This window comes from Cheilinus undulatus, linkage group 5 (assembly GCF_018320785.1).
Source record: "Cheilinus undulatus linkage group 5, ASM1832078v1, whole genome shotgun sequence".
In the NCBI taxonomy this organism is placed as follows: Eukaryota; Metazoa; Chordata; class Actinopteri; order Labriformes; family Labridae; genus Cheilinus; species Cheilinus undulatus.
This window is the reverse complement of record NC_054869.1, coordinates 11,014,635-11,036,554: the sequence shown is the minus strand read 5'-3', so window position 1 is coordinate 11,036,554 and position 21,920 is coordinate 11,014,635. Positions and strand designations below refer to the sequence as shown.

Sequence of the window (21,920 nt, the reverse complement as noted above, 5' to 3'; positions counted from 1 at the left end):
TGAGAAAATGAACACCCCCCCCAAGGCTAATGCTCTTTGCTCCACTGCAATCACTTGCATTAAAAATCATGTATTGTAAAGCTGCTTAAAAATTTTCAACCATAAATGTGATGAAATGTAACACCACTTACCCACTTAGCGATAGGACATCCCCGTGAGCTCTTTCCCTCTTTGCCAGTGTACACCACCTTCTCAATCCTGATGGCTTCCCCTTTCTCCCCATACCTACAGAGGGGGAAAACAGTTTAGTTCTTTTATGTTCATCCACTTGAGCAAGTGGTGCTTGAACTAGAATAGCTTCTCTTCCAATCAGAAAGCTCTGATGTCTAACTTTGAGGACACTTATACACCAAGCTGACACATGAATGGACTTAAATAAAACACTTCAGTCATTCCTGTGTGTAAGAGCCAACAAGGCAGTGTCAGAGAACATACAGTTAGGAAGCTCTTCACATGTTTTGAAATGAAGTTTCACTTGAACACAGCATTTAGAATACACTTAACCAGTTGAATGTGTGTTCTGTGGCTGTATTATGAAGACTGGCACCATCAGTCCACAATTTCATGATATGAATCTGTTTACATTTCTCAAATTCAACATGACAAAGGCCCAGGACAACCAGTTCTACTAAAATAAATGGTCCTACCGCTAAGATTCGACCTGCACAGCTTATCAAATGGTTTACTGCAAATAACTATGGTTCTGCATTAGAAAAAATTTTAGGATGAAAAGGACACTGGCTTTAATGATAACTGTGACAACATTTCTCTTTGGTTAGTAAATCAACCCTTGACTGAGCTCCAACTTTTAGAAATTAGACTCAGTAATACAAGTCAGATTCAGTCTGACTAACATGTTTATGCACTGTAAAGTTCATTTTAGTCAGGCTAACAAATCAGGCCAGCTTTTTCATAGGCAACTGCTGCATTTGCACATCTTTTCCTACAGTAGCATGTGTTGGTTTCACTTTGCTTTATGGCAACTTGGACAAAGACGGATCCACATCAGCAGCACTGGCTGGTGAGAGGTGTTCACAAGGCTCTGCCGAGATTCACACAAGCATGCTAGAGTAAACAAGAACCCACTAGCCTCTGCATAATGCCAGCAAAAGGCCCTTTTCTTGGTTGAATTAGCTGATGTTTGTGTCCTCATGTGTATACACAAGCTAATTTTGAATACACAAATTTCTGTTTGTTTTGTGTGTTTGTCAGTATGTCTATAACCACCTGCTTTGGCAAGTAGCACTGTTTTAAGATTATTCTGAGTAGTCCTTTTTATGTCATTGAGTATATTTCTGCAGGTCTGATGTCTGTGAAGGTTTCCAATTATCAATGTCATGGCAATTTATGGCTTGATCCAAATGGTAACTGGACTTTGTTGAAGTTTTTGAAGATGTTTCATCTAAGAGGCTTTACTCCAAAATGTCTGTGTGAATCTCTTCAAAACAAATCCTGCCTTAACCTGCAGGTCTTGCGGAGAGTGACAGGCTATAAGAGAAGAATGGGGTCGGAGGTTGCTTTAGGTTGGGTCAGTGGAACTTGTCAGATATCTACTCACGGCTTCTATCAGGTCTCCTGCCTGCCTGAAGCCTGCCATTGTGAAAAGATCAGCTCTGACCGGATTCTATTTGACGGTGAATACAAGTGTCTCCGGCTGAATAGGAATCACCCTGAGGTGGATGAGAGAGAGAGAAGGGAGTGGGCTCTATCACCACAGGGGTGGCCTGCCAGGGTCAGGGGTGGGTCAAGGGTCAGCCAGGGACACTGGGCTCTAAACTCTTACATCATCTCTCCAACAACAAAGAGTGGTGGTCAAACATCCTCAATCAGTCAGCTTGTTCTTTGGGACTAATGACCAGTTGGTTACTTTGTATTTAGCTTCTCAGCCAATCAGTTCACTGATCAGGACTGGCAGTAAAAAGCAAACAACCACAATTTACTGGCATGGACAGCTTGGTACTATGTGAATGCGCCTGACTCCAACAGCTACATCTATCAAAATATTAGCCTTAAATCTATTATCATTATCATAAAGAGAAGCTAAAAGTTGCTCAACTTCAACTTCTACAATTACCAATATCAGCCCTCCCCATTTCATTATATTTACAGTTGCTAATGTAAGTATTAGAATGATCAGTTTGTTACCACACATAATTATTCCTGCTACACATACAATGCTTAACAAATTTATTACACCACCACCCAAAGTAAGGTTAATGCCACAGCTGCCCTAAATTAACAGCATTGGTAAAAATTGGTAACTACAAAAATCATTTTTTATGTTTCTGCAATGGTTAATACACCAATATTGTCATGATCCAGGTTTTGATTTATTATGTTTCTGAGTTTTCCTATGGTTATCCTTTGTGAATTCTGTGATTTCTAGTTTGATCTTGTATTAGGTTTTGAGTCTATTAGGAGTTTTCTTTAGCCCTCGTGATTCTTGTGTAGTATTTTCCTGTTTCTAGTATTTAGTTACTTCTTGTGTTTTATGTTTTATCACTCCTTGCATTTCATGTCTAGTTATTCTCTGTGCTTCATGTTTAGGTTTCCCTGTGTTTTATGTTTAGTTACTCCTTGTATTTTATGTCTAGTTATTCCTTGTTTCATGTCTAGTTTTACTCCTCATGTTTCATGTTTAGTAATTCCCTGCTTCATGTTAGTTTTACATTCCCTGTGTTTCATGTTTGGTTAATTCCTGTGTCTCATGTTTTAGTTTTACTCCCTGTGTTTGAGTTTCACTCCTTGGTTCTTTGTATCCTCCTGTGTTTTCAGTGTTTCTGTAGTTTAGCTTCTTGTGTTCAGTTTTCAGTCCTTGTGTGCTTCTTGTGTTAGGCCCCATGTTTCCTGTTTTATTTTGTAGTTGCCTTCCCTTGTGTGTGATTCCAGTTTTGCTTCCTGCCTGAGTTTCCCTCCACTTTGATTATCCTTCACCAGTTTCACCTGTGTCTGATTGTCCACACCTGTCTGCCATTGTTAATCACTCCCTGTGTATATAAGCTCTGTGTCTCCCTGTGTCTGTGTTGGTTCATTGCATATGTCTTCCCCGTGCTTGTTACTCCTCGTGCTCCCTGTGGATTTTGCTTTTGTTGGACTTTGTTTTAAGTAAGTTTTGTTAATGGCTTTTCCTCGTGATCCTCAGTTGCTTTTTCCTGGACTTTAGTTTGTTTAATTAAATCTTTCTGTTTTATCTGCATTTGGGTCCTCCCTTTTGAGTTTTTTCCTGAACCCCGTGACAAATATGTAGAAACTCTTTAACCCAAATGATATTTTTAATACTAAAATATAATTATTATTATTATCCATGAATTTTCAAATTTACTGATTTACAAAAAAACTGAAAAAATAGTAAAGCCCATTATTATTTCTTGATTAATATGTCAAATTATAGTTATTTACTTGCATTCCTGAACATTAAAATTCAGGAAACTATCTGAAAATTAGTTTAAGTGGTTGAATGTTATGCTTGATGAATTTCTGACTTCTCAGAGAAGCCCAGTGAGCCGGCTCAAATTTGGGTTTAAAAAGGTGAATTCAGTTTGAAATTCCTCATTCCTGTTCAAAATGGTAAAACGTGGAGAGCTCACTGAAAATGAAAGAGTCCGCATTAAAGCACTTCATGATGCTGGATGGTCTCTGAGACAGGTGGTCTAATAATCTTGTTAAGCACTGTACGTTTACCATTATTACCGGCATTTTTATTGTTGCTCTAGTTTTTTGTTTCCATCTGCAATCGGCATCTCTCTTTCTACGTCTCCCTCTTTCCCATCAAAACCCAACACAATTAAACTGCTTTTCATCATTAGTTTGGCTCTGTTTGAGTTTTCTGCCTGGAAAAGGAAGTTTTTCCTTGCCACTGTAACGTTGCTTAATGTTATTTAGTGCTGTGCTCACAGTGGATTAATGCTGGGTGTTTGTAAAGAACAAATGGGTACAGACCTGCTTTTTTTTTTTAAATGTCTTTAGATAGCATTTGTTTTGAACTGGTGCTGCATAAATAAAGATTGACTGGTATTGTTTTAGAAAGGTTACTATCCTGAGTACATTGCTCTCATTTTTTGTCAGACTCTGTTAAGCGAGCTAGTGAAAATGCAGCCTCTCTTTATTCACTCCCAACATCATTGACTGCGTTTGCATGGACTTGAGTATCCTTTTTTTTTGTTGTGTATGTATTCTGTCAGAAACCTGAATATGCTAGAATCCCAGCTTCGAGAAACCCGGTTTTGCTACCTGGAGAAACACTGAAGAAGAAGAAAACAAGATACTGTTCCATGTAGACAGTGTATCCTGTTTCTAAACACTGCAGACTACCCATGCAGGTGCCACTCTAATTAAACTGTTCATATAACTATCCCGATCAAATCCAATATATGACACTTAGCTGGGAAACTCCAGTCCATGTAAACACAGTCATTGGGTCACTTTTGATCAGCAGTACATTTTGGAAGCAACTCTTAGAGTGATTCCATTATAGTTCTTTAGCAACACTGTGGATTTTGAAATTACCAGATGGGGACCTTTCTGTAGGGTCAAATCCTAACCTTATCAAGATCTAAGCTCAACTAAGTTCAATCTGTATTTTAATTCCCAAATCTGAGGATGCTCTGCAGACAAAGTAATCAAGAAAATGCATTGTTTTGGTATACTGTCCAGTAAATATTTTATATTTGGCATCATTATGACTATCGTTTTTTTACTGATAATCCTCAAAGAAAGACTGGTAGTCAGTAAGTGGCCAGGCCTGATATTACACAAACGAATAAGGACTGGCCCTCTTTCATTGTCCAGATATTATCAAGGGTTGGCGAATTGATAGCTAAGTGTTTCCATTTTAGACAGCACGGCTTTACATTATTTAACCGTAGTGTATTTTAAACTCTGTGGCTGTCTTTGACGTTACAGTAGTGATGTCATAATTAGGTTTGGCTCTGCCAATCAAATCTTTTATTCAGACCAAGGCTCACAAGTAAACACAGAGAGGAGTGTGCAGACAGGAAATTTTAGCTGAAGTGAATCAGTAACAGAGATGGTTTTCTCATGAAAAGATGCTGAAGAAAAAAAGAGCTTTTCATAAAAATGGCTGTGTAGTCATTTTCCCCATACTATGGGCCATTTGAACCAGTATGTCTTACATTTTTTGGTACCGTAGTGATCATTTATGTGGCAATGCCCAACATCACAATGAAAGCACACATCTTTGAGCAGTAATCCTGACTCACATCTGATCTCAGGACAGAAATTAAATGAAGAGCCCAATATGATCGATCTATTAGAATCCTCACACAATCATTAACTGAACGACAACATGCCAACTAAATTTAAAATGTTAAGATGAGCTGAAGGTCATTACTCTAAACTTCAGAGACTTTGAAAGTGAGGTAAAGAAGGAGAGAAGCAGCCACTGCCTGTTTTAATATTCCTTTTCAAATGCCATATTTTGGTTTGAACCCTCTTTTAGCCTACTTGAATTTAAAGAGTATATTCTATTTTGTTATTTTGTTAATATTATTTTGTTATCAGATAACCCCTACTTTATAAAACATTTTTTTGTAGGCCATGAAAGTTAAGATTTTGAAATCAGTTTGTAATTAAGACATGACAATTGATACTTCTCAGACAGAGATTTAGAAATAAAAGCCTGACTCACTGGCTACAAAAGCAGTTTGTTATAGTGCTGCTGACCCTCCAAACATCAAAAAAGAAACTCAACTCAAACATGTTAGATAACCCATACAATGCCTTCAGCATTTTTCATACACAGGTCCCAGACTGTACTGATCTATTTCTATGTGAACACATATACCATCAAATCCAAACGATACAATAAAGCACCCAGTATATGAACAACAGTCTGTTTTTTTTTGAGTCTCACGTTTTTCTGGGACAGTTTCCATTTCACCAAGGAAAGTCATGCAGAAATTGTGGCAACATGTAGTCCTTATGCATTTTTGGCCTCATGGAATTAAGTTTATAGGCTATAGTCTGGTAACTGAGCTCTCAGCCTGTGGTGATTGTTGTGAGACAGAATTACAGTCTGGGAGTTATGCTGTCCACCAGCATTGGTCACTTGTTGTCTTGAAGAGTCTTTTCTCCCAGATTTTATGCTTACAGGCGCCGGCCAGTCTTATTGGTTTGTCACAAGTTTCCTTCAGGTTTCATCCACTTTCACTGGCAGCAGATTGGTGATTTTTAATGATTTTTTCCTCTTATATGAATTGACAACTCGTGTATCTTGTTCACGTTTCCCCATATTAACGCTATAAACTCACTGCCCTCAATATAACAACAGGTGCACAACCATCACTCCTGCCCTAACTCAGGGACCAATGGCACGACTGTCGGCTCACAGACTGTAGAGATGTTGAGAAAATATAATCACATATAATTTTTATTCCTAATGTTAAGTCTGTTAGCCCAGTGATGGCACTTGCAATGGTATGTTAACATCAAGCTGACAAATCCTTAGTAGTATGGTTAAATATTCCTTATAAACATGTCAACTTGATTTTATTTCACACAAATGCACTAGTTCTGTTACACTTTCTTCTAAAATTTATATTTCTCTCCTCTTTCCTCCTTTCCCCTTGTCTTCTTATGTCATCATCTCATTGTCTCTGTGTTTTTACAGTAATTCCTTCCTACAGTAAATCCTTTCATTCTCAATGCTATCATCTGCTCCTGTGCTTCTTGCTCTGCCTCTGATATGCTGATGATGCTCATACTTCCTGTTCCTCCTACTGGATTCTGGGTCACAGATTCCCCGAGGACATGATGTGAGGAGGAGGGAAGTCAGTGAGCGAGAGGAGGAGGGAGAGGCAGAAAAATCAAGAGCATGTAGGAGGGAGAGAAAAAAGAAGAAAAGAAGGAAAAGGCTCACCTCGTCTCCATTAGGTCTCGTATGGAGGCTACAGTAGGTCCAGATCCCAGGTGATTATAGTAGGGCCCTTCATCTTTCTCCAGGATTTGTTCTAAAAAAGCAGATAGGACACAATAAGAAAGCAGCATTGGTGCGCATGAAAATACATTATGATGAATGTAATCAATGTTTAACCATATTCAGCAAATAATATCCATGATAATGTAATGAAATGCTGTTCTTGTGTGGTTGTTTAACCACTCTGTTATGCACAAATTCAAGCAATTGAATCTTCATACTGCTATTACTTAATCTTGTTTTCATATTTTTCAATATATATTAGTCATATTTCTACTCTTAAACATCAAGTATGCAAAATCTGAGGCCAGGAAACTCCCCATCAAAACAATAACAAAGTATGATGCACAGAGAAGAGCACTGCAAATCTCTGTGGCTTACTTCTTGTTTTGAATTGAGGAGGGAAGTTCTTTAAAAACAGTACTACTCTCAATTTATTACTCAAGAGTAAAGCAACGTTTTGCTTTCATTGGTGAATTTCATATAAGGAGGGAGAAAAGCTGTTAATAGCTGCCTTCCTAGTTGACGCTGCTGTTACTGGCAAAGCATACTGGGATCACTTGTAGCATGAACAAGGAAGGGCACTTTCAACAGCTTTTCTCCCTCATCATGTGAAATGTATCAGTCAAACTAAAACATTGTTGTACGGAGTCCTTTATTCAAAACTAGCAGTAAGCTGTGGAAGTGGATTGAGCTGAGCAGCATGCTTGGTCCTCATTGATCTGGAAATGCTAATGGCATCACGTTATGGTTGGAGGGGGGCAGGAGATTTGTGTAATGGAGTTGAGTTGGAAAACTAAATTCGCAACTGGTGGCAGAGAATGACAGTGGTCCATCACAAGTCCGCAGCACAAAACATGAATGAGTTGCAGTAACAGAGCATCAGCTTCCAATAACAATTTCTACTGCATTATGTGACGTAACATACTAAGTCATGTCTGTCATAGTAGCTTCATCATGACAGCCACGATAACAAGACACGTCCTGTTACGATCATAAAAATGAAGAATCTCTCTGAAAGCAAATGGAAGTATTTGAGGTAATGTAAGACCTCAACCATGTATAGTATTAGCATAAAGATATAATACAGGAGTATTAATTGTTGAATTAAAGATATTTTAGTGCAAAATTGTACATATTGTAGCTTTGAGGTAATTTTTAATTTATTTGCAACATCCTGGAGATGATGGAAGAAAAAGAGAAACTTCACCACTAGGTGTTTTGTAGCTTGTGTGGAACAAAAACCACAGGAAATAAAAACAATTAAAGATAAATAAAGCTGCAGGGACCAGCATGCTAAAATTTGTTTCTGAATTTCAAAGAACCATAACCCCAAGGAATCTTTTAAAACTATGTTTTCACATCAGATATTCTGTTTTACCACTACTAACAAGGTTGCATTTTGGGCAATGTAACATGATTCTTTTCTGAATTTACTTGAGATTTATCATCACTTCTGCAAATCACACTTAAATTCCATTGAATCTATTCGATCTGATAGGGATGGCGCAATTTAATATAGTTTCCAATAGGAATGCACAGATATAAATTTTAGATTCGTTATCATAAAACCTTCCTAATACTGTTATAAATTTAATTTTACAGCATGATCTTAGTTACACATTATCTTAGCAGGAAAGTAATGTTGGATCCATGTCTTTAGTGTGTTGACACTTTGACATCGATAAAGGTGATAAAAGGAAAGCAGACTGCAAACCATGCACTGTTAAACTCAGGAGGAGGGGTGAGGAACATCAAATTAAAGTACAACAAACTTTAAAAGAAATTTTAACAACTTTTATGGTTTTATTGTTCATAATGAAGTCTGTATGAGTGAGTACCCAAATGTAAGTTCATGAAGTTGGTCTAAAGAGTAGTATCAGTTCAATACAGAGCAGGAATTTGATAGACTGTAAAGAATTTATACAAATGGTTCTCAAGTGGTCTAGCATCGGGACCCACAACCACCTTCATAAAGACAGATCCAGGCCCAGATATCTTAAATTTTTCAATCAAAATCAATGCTTTTAATGGAAAAAAATAGGTCGGTTTGGATTGGAGAAGTAACAAAAGATGTGACTGGGCAAAGAGATAGAGACATATCCTTCGAAATAAATGTATGTATACATTTGCTTTTAGGTGTACTTTCACAATAAAATAAAAACATTCAAACACAAAATACTGTGTTTTTAAAAACTTTTTGACACAAATTCATTCCTCCGGACCCACCGGTTAAGGATAAAGGTTTTATTCTGTTGCTATTGCTAATAATAAATCCTTTCCCCCAGTTTATTCAATAAATCTTGTATTTCTTTGAATCAGATCATAAATTACCAGTATCAGGACAAAGTCCTGTTTAAGGCTAAAGGTTGTTGGCAAATTCAATTTGAGCGAATATCTCATCTAAGTAGAAGGACTTTTCAAGAAAAATATTATGAACATCACCTTCTTTATTAGAGAATAAAGTTTTCTTTTACTTCTAAAAATATTTAAAGGGGTTTCTTCCGGAGTATTTTTGGACAAAATCAAAGACATTTTCTTTGAAGCCAAAGCCAGGCCATCATTTGAAAAGCGTGAGAATATATTACTCATTGAAACCTCAAGTCCACAAACACACATGAACTCAAATAGCCTCACTGTATACAGACAGTAGACTGTGACTGCTGGGTGTGGTGCTTGTGTAGTGACACTTTGCTAAGCAGAAGCATTTTGAGGTAGTGATTAATGATTTAGTTAAAGTTAGAGTTTAGAGGATGTTAGGGTGTGTGCTCTGTGTACATTCTATGTACATTTGTGATTAGTAAGTGTGCTTAAGTGTCTTTAAACTTTGTCTTTCACATGCCTGTGGTTGATACTAGGTCCCACGGCTACAGTGATTTGTACAGTGTAATGGGCTTTGTTCTATGTATATTGAAACTGAAATGTTTTGAAATGAATGCTGTGCTGTCCAGCCTTTTATGCACAACACTACTTTGTCAAACACTATTGATAACAATGTTAGCTAATGCTCTGAATGTTAATGCTCTACATCAGCTAATAATATAAAATATGGACACACACCCAGTGGTGTGTGCTTTAGAGGCAATTTGAGGTCACACTCTCTGTTAATGCAGGGAGGCACCGAGGTGTGGCTCATGACAGGAAGTGGAGGAGTCCGACTGGATTATTGTGTGGAATCTGGTTTAGTGTGCATGTGTTTCACACTTAGGTTATACACTTTTTGTGTATGTATATGTGCTGAAATCTCATTCCAATACAGTTATACTAAGGGGAGTTGACAGGGCAGTTTATAACCACTTCCCACTGTAGGACCCTGTTGTCTGCCTGTTGTTACTGTAAGTCACAGCACACAGCTAGCAAGTGTTTCACTGCAGCTGCTCTCACCCTGCTGTGCAATCATTTCAATGTTTGGGACAGTAAGGGTACATTTACTCTGCCTTTAACCCTTTATAGCCTAAATGTCCAACAGTTGAAAGTGAATGTAATCTGGTGGTAGTATGTTGGTAGCATTATTAATGTTAATTATTCCTATATTGGTGAAAGTCTACTAAGTGTTTCATAAAGTGGCTAAGGAATTAGTCTGCAATACTTAAATTTTAATGAATATATTTCCCTTTAACTACAAATACAACCATTTAAACTAGGGCTGGGGCATATATCTAGTTTTTAACACATATCAGTTAGGAATGCAAGTGATTAGCTAGCTAAATGTTAAAGGATCAATCCTATCCACAATTCAAGTCAAAAGCTCTGTCTAAACTGTAACACAGCTGCCCACCACTACAGCCTTGCAGGCACAATGCTCTTTACTCTCATATTAACAACTGCTAACTAGTGACACTGCTAGAATCGCACGAGTATAGCCCGGTTCAGCACTATTTTGATCCGGAAAATGGGATAAAGTTGTCCAGAGGATGTGTCAGGTTATACTCTCATATAACCAAAAGCACTGAGGGACAAAGTCAGCACAGGAATGTGGACATTACGTGCAAAGAGGATTGAAGGCCAGAGGTGCTAGCACTGCTAATGTAATCCACAATCTGCAAACCAACTTCATATTTTAAGGGTGTGATGGTGGATTTCAGAATGATTTTAATAATCTTTAGTCTAGTTGTCTAAATTGAATCATAACTTGTGCTTAATTGGCAGGAAATTGTTCACCTAGGAACATCTCTTAATATCAGTATATTTTAAATACCTTATACAGTGCAAATTTATTAGACCACCACCTAATGTAAGGTTTATGCTACAGCTGCCCTAAATTAACAGCATTGGTAATTACAGTCATCATTTTTTATGTTTCTGCAATAGTTAATACACCAATATGTAGAAGCTCTTTAACTGAAATTATATTTTTAATACTAAAATACAATTATTATTGTTATCCATGAATTTTCAAATTTACTGATTTACAAAAAAAACTGAAAAAATAGTAAAGCCCATTATTATTTCTTGATTAATATGTCAAATTATAGTTGCTTACTTGCATTCCTGAACAGAAAATTTAGTTTTAGTGGTTGAATGTTATGCTTGATGAATTTCTGACTTCTCAGAGAAGCCCAGTAAACCGGCTCAAATTTGGGTATAAAAAGGTGAATTCAGTTTGAAATCCCTCATCCCTGTTCAAAATGGTAAAAGGTGGAGAGCTCACTGAAAATGAAAGAGTCCACATTAAAGCACTTCATGATGCTGGATGATCTCTGAGACAATATGACAGATGGTCTAATAAATTTGTTAAGCGCTGTAGTAAAAGACAATATAAATTATTTTGATACAGTTTATGTTGCATTTAATTTTTTTACATTTCTTCTGACATATCTAGCCATCTGCAAGTGAAATGTTGAATTAACTGATTAAAAAAAGTTCACAGTAAGAACCATGTACAGTAAAATGCCTACTGACCACAAGACAATCGACTTGAACTATTTAGTTTAAATGAGGAATTATCATTCTATCAATTGTATTCAATTTAATAGGCAATTAATTTTTATTTGTATTAATAAAGGTTAACAAGGGCCTGAGTGACATTTGGCCAATGTATTGCTGTATTGACCAAGAACTGCCTTTGTTTGTTTTTCTTATAAAACAAATATCAGTGTTGTCAGTCATCATTTACAGTAGAGAAGTAACATTGAGATCAATTTTTCGTCCACAGAGTCCTGCTCTATTTCAAACCATAATAATTTTGGTGTATTAAATCACATAATTTATCTAATTATAATTTGTAATCCTCATAATTTTAAGAAGTGTATGCTATATGAGTGTCTAGATTTCAGATGTAGGAGCAACTTCTCTGCTATAAACAAATAACCTGAGCAGCATACTATCCAATCCCTTGGCATGAACCCTTTTTGGCTAACAAAGGGCCCATCCTGCTTGCCTGCCAGACCCAAACTCACACAAAGGGCTCCTTCTGCCACTACAGCTATTGTTACTGTCACTGCCTTCAGTACCTCACACTGTCACAGTGGCACACACAGTCTAAGATGCACTTCACATGCAGCTAGACTGAAAAGCTTAATTAAGGGCGGAAAAAACCTAACAGGAGCCTGCATTGATCTTTAGGTAAAGCCAATAACTTGGCAAAACAATAGCTTTAGTCTCTTAGATAGTCTTTACTTTAGAGTTAGAAATCACCTTCTCCCAAAATATGCTTCCTTAAAATATCTGGACGCTTTCTTGCTACAAGGCAACATGGCAAATTACAATGTTAGTTTATCAATAAACCATACCTCTACTGTGAATGGATAGTTATAATGGAGTGTTGTTTGATTTGTCAAAAAATGTTTGGACAATTGTGTTAAACATTGCTGATGCCACATGTTAATGGAAGAAGTTGTGCGTGGTAAACTGGTATGAATACCATCACAGGTACATTTTCAGCCACAGTTTCATCAACAGTTTAAACCTGTTGTGTTGTGGTGCACACATGAGGCATAATCAGTGCTGTGATTAGAGTAGCAGATTGATATGTGACAGACAAAAGCTCAGTCTGGCATGTTTTTTGCAATGACATTAAAGAGCTGCCAGGTAAAAAGCCAACATCAACCATTTATGTCAGTGTAATAAACGTGCTCTTTGCTCTCCAAGTTTAATGTGAATAGTTTAATGTTAATAACAGCAACATACAGCAGGTTTGCTTGAGTCGTAGAGCATCTCTGTTAGTCTGTTTGGGGTTTTAACTCAGCTGTGAGCTTCAATGGATTGACTCGGTTAATTTTGAGCCCTGTGTTGCAGCGATTTGTATGAATACATCTAAAACAGCAGTTCAAAGGTGTTTTAACGCATGTCTCTCTTGTTTTAAGTCCACGATGATTCGAGAAGCAGACTATTACATTATACTGGGTTGGAGAGGCAGCTGCCAATGACCTGTACACTCATCAGCACCTTGCAAAAGTTAAGTTAAATCAATGATGACCACACTCAGACATGAGTTGAGTATGCCATTACTAGCTTGTTTAAGGGGAAGAAGGGAGTTTTAACACCTGGATATGGAATCAAATGCATTATCTTTTTAAATTCTGTAATACAGTGATTTAATATCATTACACCAAAGGGCAAAAAAAATAAATGTGATATAACTTTTAAGCAAAATTACCCAGCCTTAGATTGGCAGTCACCTCATTTACTACCATGCATAAATAAGAGCTCTGACACATAGACTTACCCACGCAGTTGCAGGTAGGAAACTCAGCCTGTAGATCCTTGGACGGTGTATCCAGCAATGTTTTGGTGGGGCTGTCCAGATAACGCAGAGGAGACTCCAAGAATCCTCTGAGAGACGGAGAGGAGGGTAGACTGTCCTTGGTTGGCGTGTCCTCTTCAGGATAGCATGTGGTGGAAAGTACTGCTATATCACCTGAGGCTTCAATCTTCATTCGTTTGGGTAGAGGAGACCCTGGCATGCTAAACCTATCCTCCAACACAGTGGGCTGCTGCTGCTTCTCCAGAGCGGTATCCTGATTCAGAGAGACTTGTTGGGCACCCTCGTGCTGCTTCTCCATGGAGCTTTCAGTGGATAATTGGTTCAGGGTTTCTTCCATAGCAGTCTCTGTCTCATCCTTGTTAGCTTCCATCTCATGATCATTTGGATGAGTTGTTGAGCTGGCTTGAGTGGGCGGAAGTGAGGAATCTGACTGGGATATAGGTGTTGATGTAGGACTGAGGTGTTGAGGACTGGCCTGGCCGTCCACCTGAGGGGCTGTAGCAGTCTCCTCCATGGGCTGATTGGCCAGTCCATCTAGAGCTGAGTCTCCAAATTCAGCCTCAAACTGGCGTATTAGTTCTTCATACTTCGGGTCGATGTTGGTGAGACTCGGTAACTGTGATGTGCTAGATGGAGATGTGGAGGTCAGAGGTGTGGTGGTGCTGGTGTTATTTGAGGCCAGGCTGCCTGTTTCTTCTGATCTATCATGGGTAACAGGGGCTCTAGGTGGAGGCAAAGGGCCCAAGAGGGCTGGAGTGTTTTCTGATAGAGTGGGAACAAAGGATGAAGGAGTCATTGAGGAACTTGAAATAGATACCTGAGATTGGGCTGGGGCAGGCAGGCCTGCAACAGCAGCCTGAGTGGAGTTACTGTGGAGGGGCAGAGATGGGGAACAACCTGGTTGCAGGCTGGTCAGGGCCGGGGCTCTGTCCATCATGAGGACTGGTGGTTTTTGTATTGTAATCTGAGTTTGAGGCAGGAAGGTTGGCATCGAGGCTTTCTGCTTGGTCTTCTTGATGATTATCTGTTTGGGTTTAGGGATGGGGGGAAGTGAAAGCATCCCACTCACAGCTTTTATGACAGGGGATCCTTGGCTGCTTTTTTTCTTCTTGGGTTCCTTAGGTTCTTGTTTGATGGCCAGATGTGACAAGCCTTCTGCCGCCATCTGTGGCCACCATTTTTTCAAGTTTTGGCATGCCATAGGTGCATGGGGGCCTGGTGATCCTAAGCCAGAGGAGTGGTTAGAGAAGAGGTTTCTCTTGTAGTGAAGGTGCTGTTGCAGAGCTGCCTGAGTGGAATAGCTGATGGCTGCTTGGCCAGGGGACAGGGGAGTGCCAGGATAGTGCTGACTCTGCTGCTGACAATTAGCCATGCCATAGTGTCCCATGGAAGCAGTGTGATTATAGTGCTCACCAGAGTCTGGCTCTTGCTTTATCTTTGCCATTGCTAGGTTGTCCTGGGCCTGGATACCTCCATTCTGGCTCATTCTGGGATGCTGTGTGACTGGAAGCTTGAATGGGGCACTGCTGAATTTGCCACTGGTGTCACCAAGCAGCTGTTTTAGCTCTGACATGGGGTCAGAGTTACTCTGAGGTGCAGCGGCGAAGTGAGACTGGGGTTCAGACTTCATACACATCCACTGGTTCTTCTGTTCAGACCCTCTGCCTGAGCCCTGCTGCCACTGCTGTGGATTAGGGTTGAAGCCTGGATTTTTTCCCTGACTTGGGAAGGGAGAGGTAGAAGATGGGAGAGGGGTAACATGAGGTGGCTGGCCCTGGGATTGGGGCCTGTTATGCTCACAGGACACTGAAACCTGCTGGCTAGTATGAAGTCCTGGAGGGACGGACTGAGACCGGGAAGAAGATGAATGAGGGCCAGGGGAGGATGACATCAAGCTAGTGCCATTAGGGGTCTGAGATTGGAGGCCTAGGGTATGTTGGTGGTGATGGAGGTTACTGTTGTACAGGGTTTGACTGGGAGAACTGGCAGCTTGTGGACCAGTACCAGATAGCTGAGTCAGGGCTTCTATGGCGATGGCTGTCTGCAGACTGATGTTCTTTTCCTTGGCTATAGAGAGCACCTGGGGAGAACAGGGTATTGGGGGCTTAGGGCCGGGCACTTGGGTTGTATGAGGGCCTTGAGTTCCCTGTTGCTGCTGGGGGAATGCTGTGGAAAATCGATGGCCGCCATTCATTTGGGGGTAGGGCTGAGGGTGGTGTTGCAATTGGGGTTTTGGTTGATGGGGCTGTAAATGTGGAGGTGGGTCAACCATCCTGCAGGCACCTTGATCCTCACTGGTTGCCAACTTAATCTTTTTCTCCAGCCATTCAAGATAGTCTGGACAGTCAGGCCCATCACAGTTGCAGTTAGGGGGCTTATGTCCATGTTTGGCTTGGCTCAGTGCTGTTTGTAGGGTGTTTAGGTCTTCTGGAGGTTGGCAGCTACCCCTTGGAGCCTCTGATGGAACTCTGGCCTGAACCCCCTCAGCACCCATCTCCTGGGTGAACTTCTCATAAAGCTGGGCTGTGTTGGGCTGCACTAAGCAAGAAGAGGAAGGAGGCAAGGAGCCAGCAATAGCAGAAAAAGCCACCAGATTGTGGGCATCCTCCATGTTTGCATGGTGGTCAGGCTCACCAGAGGTTGAACTGCTGTTGCCACTCCAAGATGATTGCTGTTGCTGGGTGTCACTGACCTTGCCGTGTCCTGACGCCCACTGTCCTGGGGGCACACTTCCAGCCCTGCTTTGCTCTGTTTCCATGGAGATGTCTTCATTGTTAGGGTAGGGATTCACCCCATTGGCCAGTTCCAGGCTCAGGGCGCCTTCCTGGAGGCGGTCATGTGACCCAATTTCCATCTGGCCTCCACTTCTGGGGCCATCCACTGAAGTGACTTCACGAACAGTCTGAAAGACAAACAGGGAGGGAGGTGAGTCAGTTTATAAGAATCAAATAAATCTAGAACTGACAGACAAAACAACATCATAGACTGTACAAAACAATCTCAAGCTCAATTCTCCTATTCTTATATCAGAACAAAGGTTTCCATCCTTCCTCTTACACACAGAATACCAGGTTTGTTAAGCAAGGGGAAACCAAAATAACTATTTCAACAGTGAAGTGATTTAAAAACAGACAAGTGTTTTGTCTGGTGTGTCAGAGGTCATGTGAGAAAGTTTCATTATTGTTTCAAAATGAGCACTGTGCTCCAGGTCAGTTGATGAAAAACAGGCAGTAGGAGATAAAACATGTCTATGTGTGTCTGAAAAGCGATACGAAACACAAAACATCAAGTGACCATGAAGTCTTTAGTTTCGATTTCATGTTGGGAAAAATCCTCTTGAAAGTTGAAAAAACAGCCCCTGCTGCAGGTAAAATAACTGTTTAAAATTCAATTAATACAGTGCAACTAAAATCAAGCAGAAGGATTATCTCAAACCTTGGAAGTGTATTCACCTGAAACATACCTTAAAGGGCAAACAGAAAACCATGCAGATATCTCAAAATCAGTGGGAAGAACAACAAGGTTATCTGTTACAGAGATGGTCTAAAACCATACTGCTAACTCAGGCTTATATGACTTTTCTTTCACCAACAAGAGAGAACTGCTGGCAAGTTAAATCTAGATATTTCTATCAAGGAACAGCTCTCTTAAAGTTAAACTGTTAATTTCATATGCTGGCAGGGACTTGCAGAGTTCCTCTCCTGGGAAGCGTTCTGGCTATTAAACAAATCTCCTTAGAGATCCTGATACATGCAGTGTTTGACAAACATAAACAAAGACATAAAAAAATGCCACTCTATTCAAATAAAGGGGGAGACAAGCAAGATCATGTGACAGCCTGAGGATAATCATAAAAGTGTACAATCAAAAGCCAACTTTCACTGTCATTTCATATAAAACTTTAGAAATTGTTAAAGAATAATTAAAAAAAAAAACCTTTTTCACTGACCAAGTAGAGACAGACTTCATTATCAGCATGATATCTGTAACAGCAGATATTACCAGATATATTCGTTTATGAATTACTGGCAGAAATGTTCATACTGTCTATAAAACTTGGCCATATGTAGACATACATTTGTGGAGTTTTAAGTGGGAACAACACACCTACATTGGCTGAAGTCTTTCTTTTTGTTTATCCTGTTTCCGAAAATGTTCCAAGTGTCTTAAAAGGACTGAAGTTTGAGGTCTGATCTCCATGTGCATACCAATATGAATATTATCACCTAAAATGAATTTGTAAATAGCAACGTATCGAATACCAGCAAAAATCCAATACCTTGCATCCCTACAATGCCAAACAAAGTGAGTTTAAATTTGGCTGTAAGCACTGAATAATGTGTACACATGTGGTAAAGGATGGCTAATATATTATTTGACTGATAACAAAGATTATGCTGCATAATTGAAATACTATGACGATGCCAATGACCAACTTGCTAAATACTTGGGTCTTTATAAAAATACATCAAAGAGTACAGTCTAGACCTACCTTCTTTGTAAAGTGTCTTGAGATAAGATTGATAAGTGTTTGACTGCCCTACTTACTGATTCTGTATTGCAAACAAGACCTCTTGCAATGAAGTGCTTCTGCCTACAACTCTTAAATATTCTTTATACAAATGATTCTTGTAACCATTAAGTCTCACCATTCAGTAATTCAAAATAGACAATGAAAACTAAGAATGACAACTCCTGATATTTGGCATACCTCATTACCTGGTCAACAACTGAATCCAACCTTTTAGCAAGTAATTTCATGTGTACTTTTGGAAGGACTGCTGTCTCAGCAGCATGAGTGAGTTTAGAGAGCCTTTAAAAATTTGGTAACTCTAATCAGAAGCTGATCAGAACAGCCACATACCTCACTTCCTCAATGTCGAAATTGGGACATTTACCACATTGGTGGTTAGACTGGAAACTGCAAACACATCACCTTGTTTCAATTGTGTCAAATGACATTTTCAATGTAAGTTGTTTTTTTTATTATGCTTGAGCCTGCGGGTAATAAGGAGAGGAATAAGAAACAAGTGTAGAATGAAGAGGTAATACCACTAACACTAAAGCCAATTACAGAGCTAGAATTGTTTACATCCCACATTTCTTCTACTCAGTTTGAAGCCCAGGCTAGTTCCCTTGTTTTACAATAGAAGCGTCTATAGAGATAAAGAAAACAAAGATGATTCAAGGGCAGGTACAGGAATAATTGACAGAGTTCATGTTGTGACTTTACAGTGTTATCTAACAAACCCAGTAGCCAAGAAGACAACAGACTCACTATGTAGATACAATTTTTGTGTCAGGACAATGAAAGAGCCAACAGACTTGGTTAGACAATCCAAACAGGTACCTGCTTCAAGGCATAAAATGTAAAGGGAATTAAATAAAAGCTAGAACAATCCTTCACTCAGAAAATAAAACAAAGAGACACTAACAAAGATGTGTGTTAACAAAATTACAGAGGTATGAATATGTCCTTACCCACAATCTTCATCAAGCTGTTTGAATCCCACTCTAATAAGTCAGTACTCAATGTTAACTAGAAGTTTCCAATAAGACAAAAATGGCCTGTTTGCCAGTTCCTCAGTGTCTGACAGTTGAAGTGAGCCCGATGTCCAGCTTCCCCATCATTTGAATATTATTGAAATTAGCCTTTGAAGCAGCTAATTACAGGACAGGCAGTATGCTCAGGTCTTCTGAATCTACCTCCTGTGCAGTGTGTCTGTTGGGGGTCCCATGGGGTGGCGGTGGTATTGGTAAGATGTGATGCGGGGTTGGAGGGGAGGGGGTTTAGGGGGGTGGTAGTGAACAGCCGGCATGCAATACGTGAGAGGCCCCATGTCTGCACTATCGGTGGCATCAGATGGGGAAGAGGAAGGAGGGGGGGTTAGCTGTGCGCGGCAGTTATGAGAACTGCAGTGTGTTGAAACAGAGACTGCAACACTGCACAATCTGACAACCCACAATCACGCACTATCAGTCACACTGACGCTCTCTTTTCCTCTTCTTACAGGCAAACTTGGCCGCAGACAAAAGTCACATGGGTTTAAATCACCTCAAGATGTACACTTCCAAGATCAGACAATAAATATCACATGACTCGCAGCAAAAGAATTCCCAAACTCTTTCATTTATCTGCACCTTGTAGGATGGGTTTAAATTATGTTGATGGACTTTTTAAAGTTCAATATTAAAATTGTGCACACACACCTGCAGCGCTTTACACCTATCTGGCTGCCTCAGACTGTGCAGACCACGTGCTTTGACAAATATTTACACCGGGACAGAGCCTTCGCTCTTGTCAGAAGCCTCTGAACTTCTGTCCTATTTCTGTGTAAATCTATTTCAGACAGAAACACTGACACTGACATACAATCTTGACACAACACGAGCATCACACACCTAACCAGATTACATTGTTGCAGGACCTGATTTACCAGACACTTGAGACTTGGGGCCCTTTAAACAGGAGGGCAAAGCAATGACTTGTGTATCACTGACACTGCTAAAAAAAAGAGGGAGGAGACAAAATGTGTAAAGATACAAGAGAGGTGAAGGGGGTCAGTTGTCTGCTAACAAGTTCAGCTTGTGAGAAACAGCTGAACATAAATCTCACATCACCAAACCCCCAAATCCAACTCGTTATCTTTCTCCTTGATCCCCCCACCCCTTCCTTTGCTGCTGTGCCAAGCAGGACCACGAAGCAGCAGACAATATGAAGCCGGCTAAGGGCTTGAAGAGCAGCGACGCATACTTACGTTGTCCTGAATGTCCAGATGAGACTGCCGGTCAGAGAGCAGAGAGCAGAAGAGGAGACAGAGAGGAGCATGAGACTTGCTTGCCGGCACAGCAGCTCAAAAGCAATCCGGTCTTGTCGGGTTGTATTCCTTTTAATTTCTTTCAGTCTGTGCGGCGCACAGACAGAGCAAGCGCCGAAGTACACATGCATGCATTCACACACGCACTCACAGCCAGCCGCACAAACACAACACACCTCCCCCAAGCGCAGCACGCACGTTTCTCATTCTCTTGCTTCTTCTTATGGCCGACGCTTTCTGTTTTCTCCTTTTTCCTTTCTCATTATCTCTGTCTGCTCCTCCCTTCCCTTCCCTTTTTCAATATCCTCTTTCTTTCTCTCGGCTACATATGCAGTCGGCTTCTCTTCTCTCAGCCCCCACCTTCCCCCTTCTCTCTCTCTCCCTCCCTCCCTCCATTACCCTCCCTCTCGCGCAGCCTCTCCCTCCATCTCCTCTCTCTCTTCAGTGTGTGCAGAGCGAGAGGCCATTATCTGAGCCACAGCGGGCACGTACGATGGAATGGAGGAGTGTGCAGTGAGCAGAAACAGAGAGAGCGGTGGGGGATAGTCGCTAGTAGCAGCAGCCTAAGAAACAGCACAGCGCAGCAGAGCTCTTACCAATGAGAAACCCTCTCTCTGTCTCCACGCCCTTCAACACTACTTCCTTTACTGCATTAGATTATCTTACACATAAGGCTATGTTGTGTTTGTTTATCCACTTATGCTCAGTGCAGGCAATTTCAGCTATGACAGAGATTCTCTGAGCAGATGCAAACCGCTGGCTTTCGAAGCGATAACGCAATCTCAACTCACGACGGAATTATACGGAAAAAGAATGAGGAGAAAAAAGAAGCGATGCTCATTTATGCCTTCTGCAAACTGATCTGGTCTTCCTTATGGAGATTTTGTCCCATGTTTGCGCATGTAGATCTGGCTCAGCCTTGGGCCAAAATAGCACCAATGATAGTTATGCTATCTTTATTTCATTCACATCCGTGGGAGAATCTTCACTTTATACAACAAGCTTCGATCTTACTGCTGTGTTTGATAATAGGTCCTCTAACAAGCCTGCATGCACAAGAAAGAGAAGGGTTGGGGAACGAAGTCAGAGATGCTTGCTGGCGCTTCCTTCAAGATGAAAAGGATCCAGATGAGATAGAAGGTTTCTGACTGAAGACAGCTTAGGGTTAGCACGTACAGTCGATCACCAACAAATCCAATGCTTAACCTACAAGGGTTAGAAAATTGGAAGAAGAAAAGCGACATCATTTTCACAGAAGTAAAAAGGGAAAGTGGTAGCGAGGAAACTGGGGATGACACTTTGACACCGGCAAGCAAGAGTAGCAGGAGGAAGAGGAGGCAACAGAGATGGAAAAGAGGGAGGACAACAAGCGCAAGAGAGCCAAGCAAAGGAAAGAGTTGCTCTCTTTTTCATGTGACTGATACTGTGGGATGTGAAGATGATGTAGAAGAGGAAACGAAGA

At 40.3% G+C, this 21,920-nt stretch overlaps 1 protein-coding gene across 7 annotated transcripts in view; it reads right to left on the bottom strand.

Moving 5' to 3' along the window:
• The window catches only part of tet3 (tet methylcytosine dioxygenase 3), a 73,585-nt gene that overhangs the window by 18,879 nt on the left and 32,786 nt on the right, over window positions 1-21,920 (bottom strand). For 5 of the 7 annotated variants that reach the window (XM_041786848.1, XM_041786855.1, XM_041786849.1 and 2 more), the window contains 3 exons: window positions 13,602-16,542; window positions 6,878-6,968; window positions 132-225 (listed from right to left, as the gene is read on the bottom strand). In XM_041786848.1, coding sequence (XP_041642782.1) covers window positions 132-225; window positions 6,878-6,968; window positions 13,602-16,542 — 3,126 coding nt within the window. Of the gene's footprint in view, window positions 1-131; window positions 226-6,877; window positions 6,969-13,601; window positions 16,543-19,121; window positions 19,205-20,398; window positions 20,771-21,920 lie in introns of those variants that run through there. The other 2 variants (XM_041786853.1, XM_041786854.1) reach the window with 2 other exon arrangements.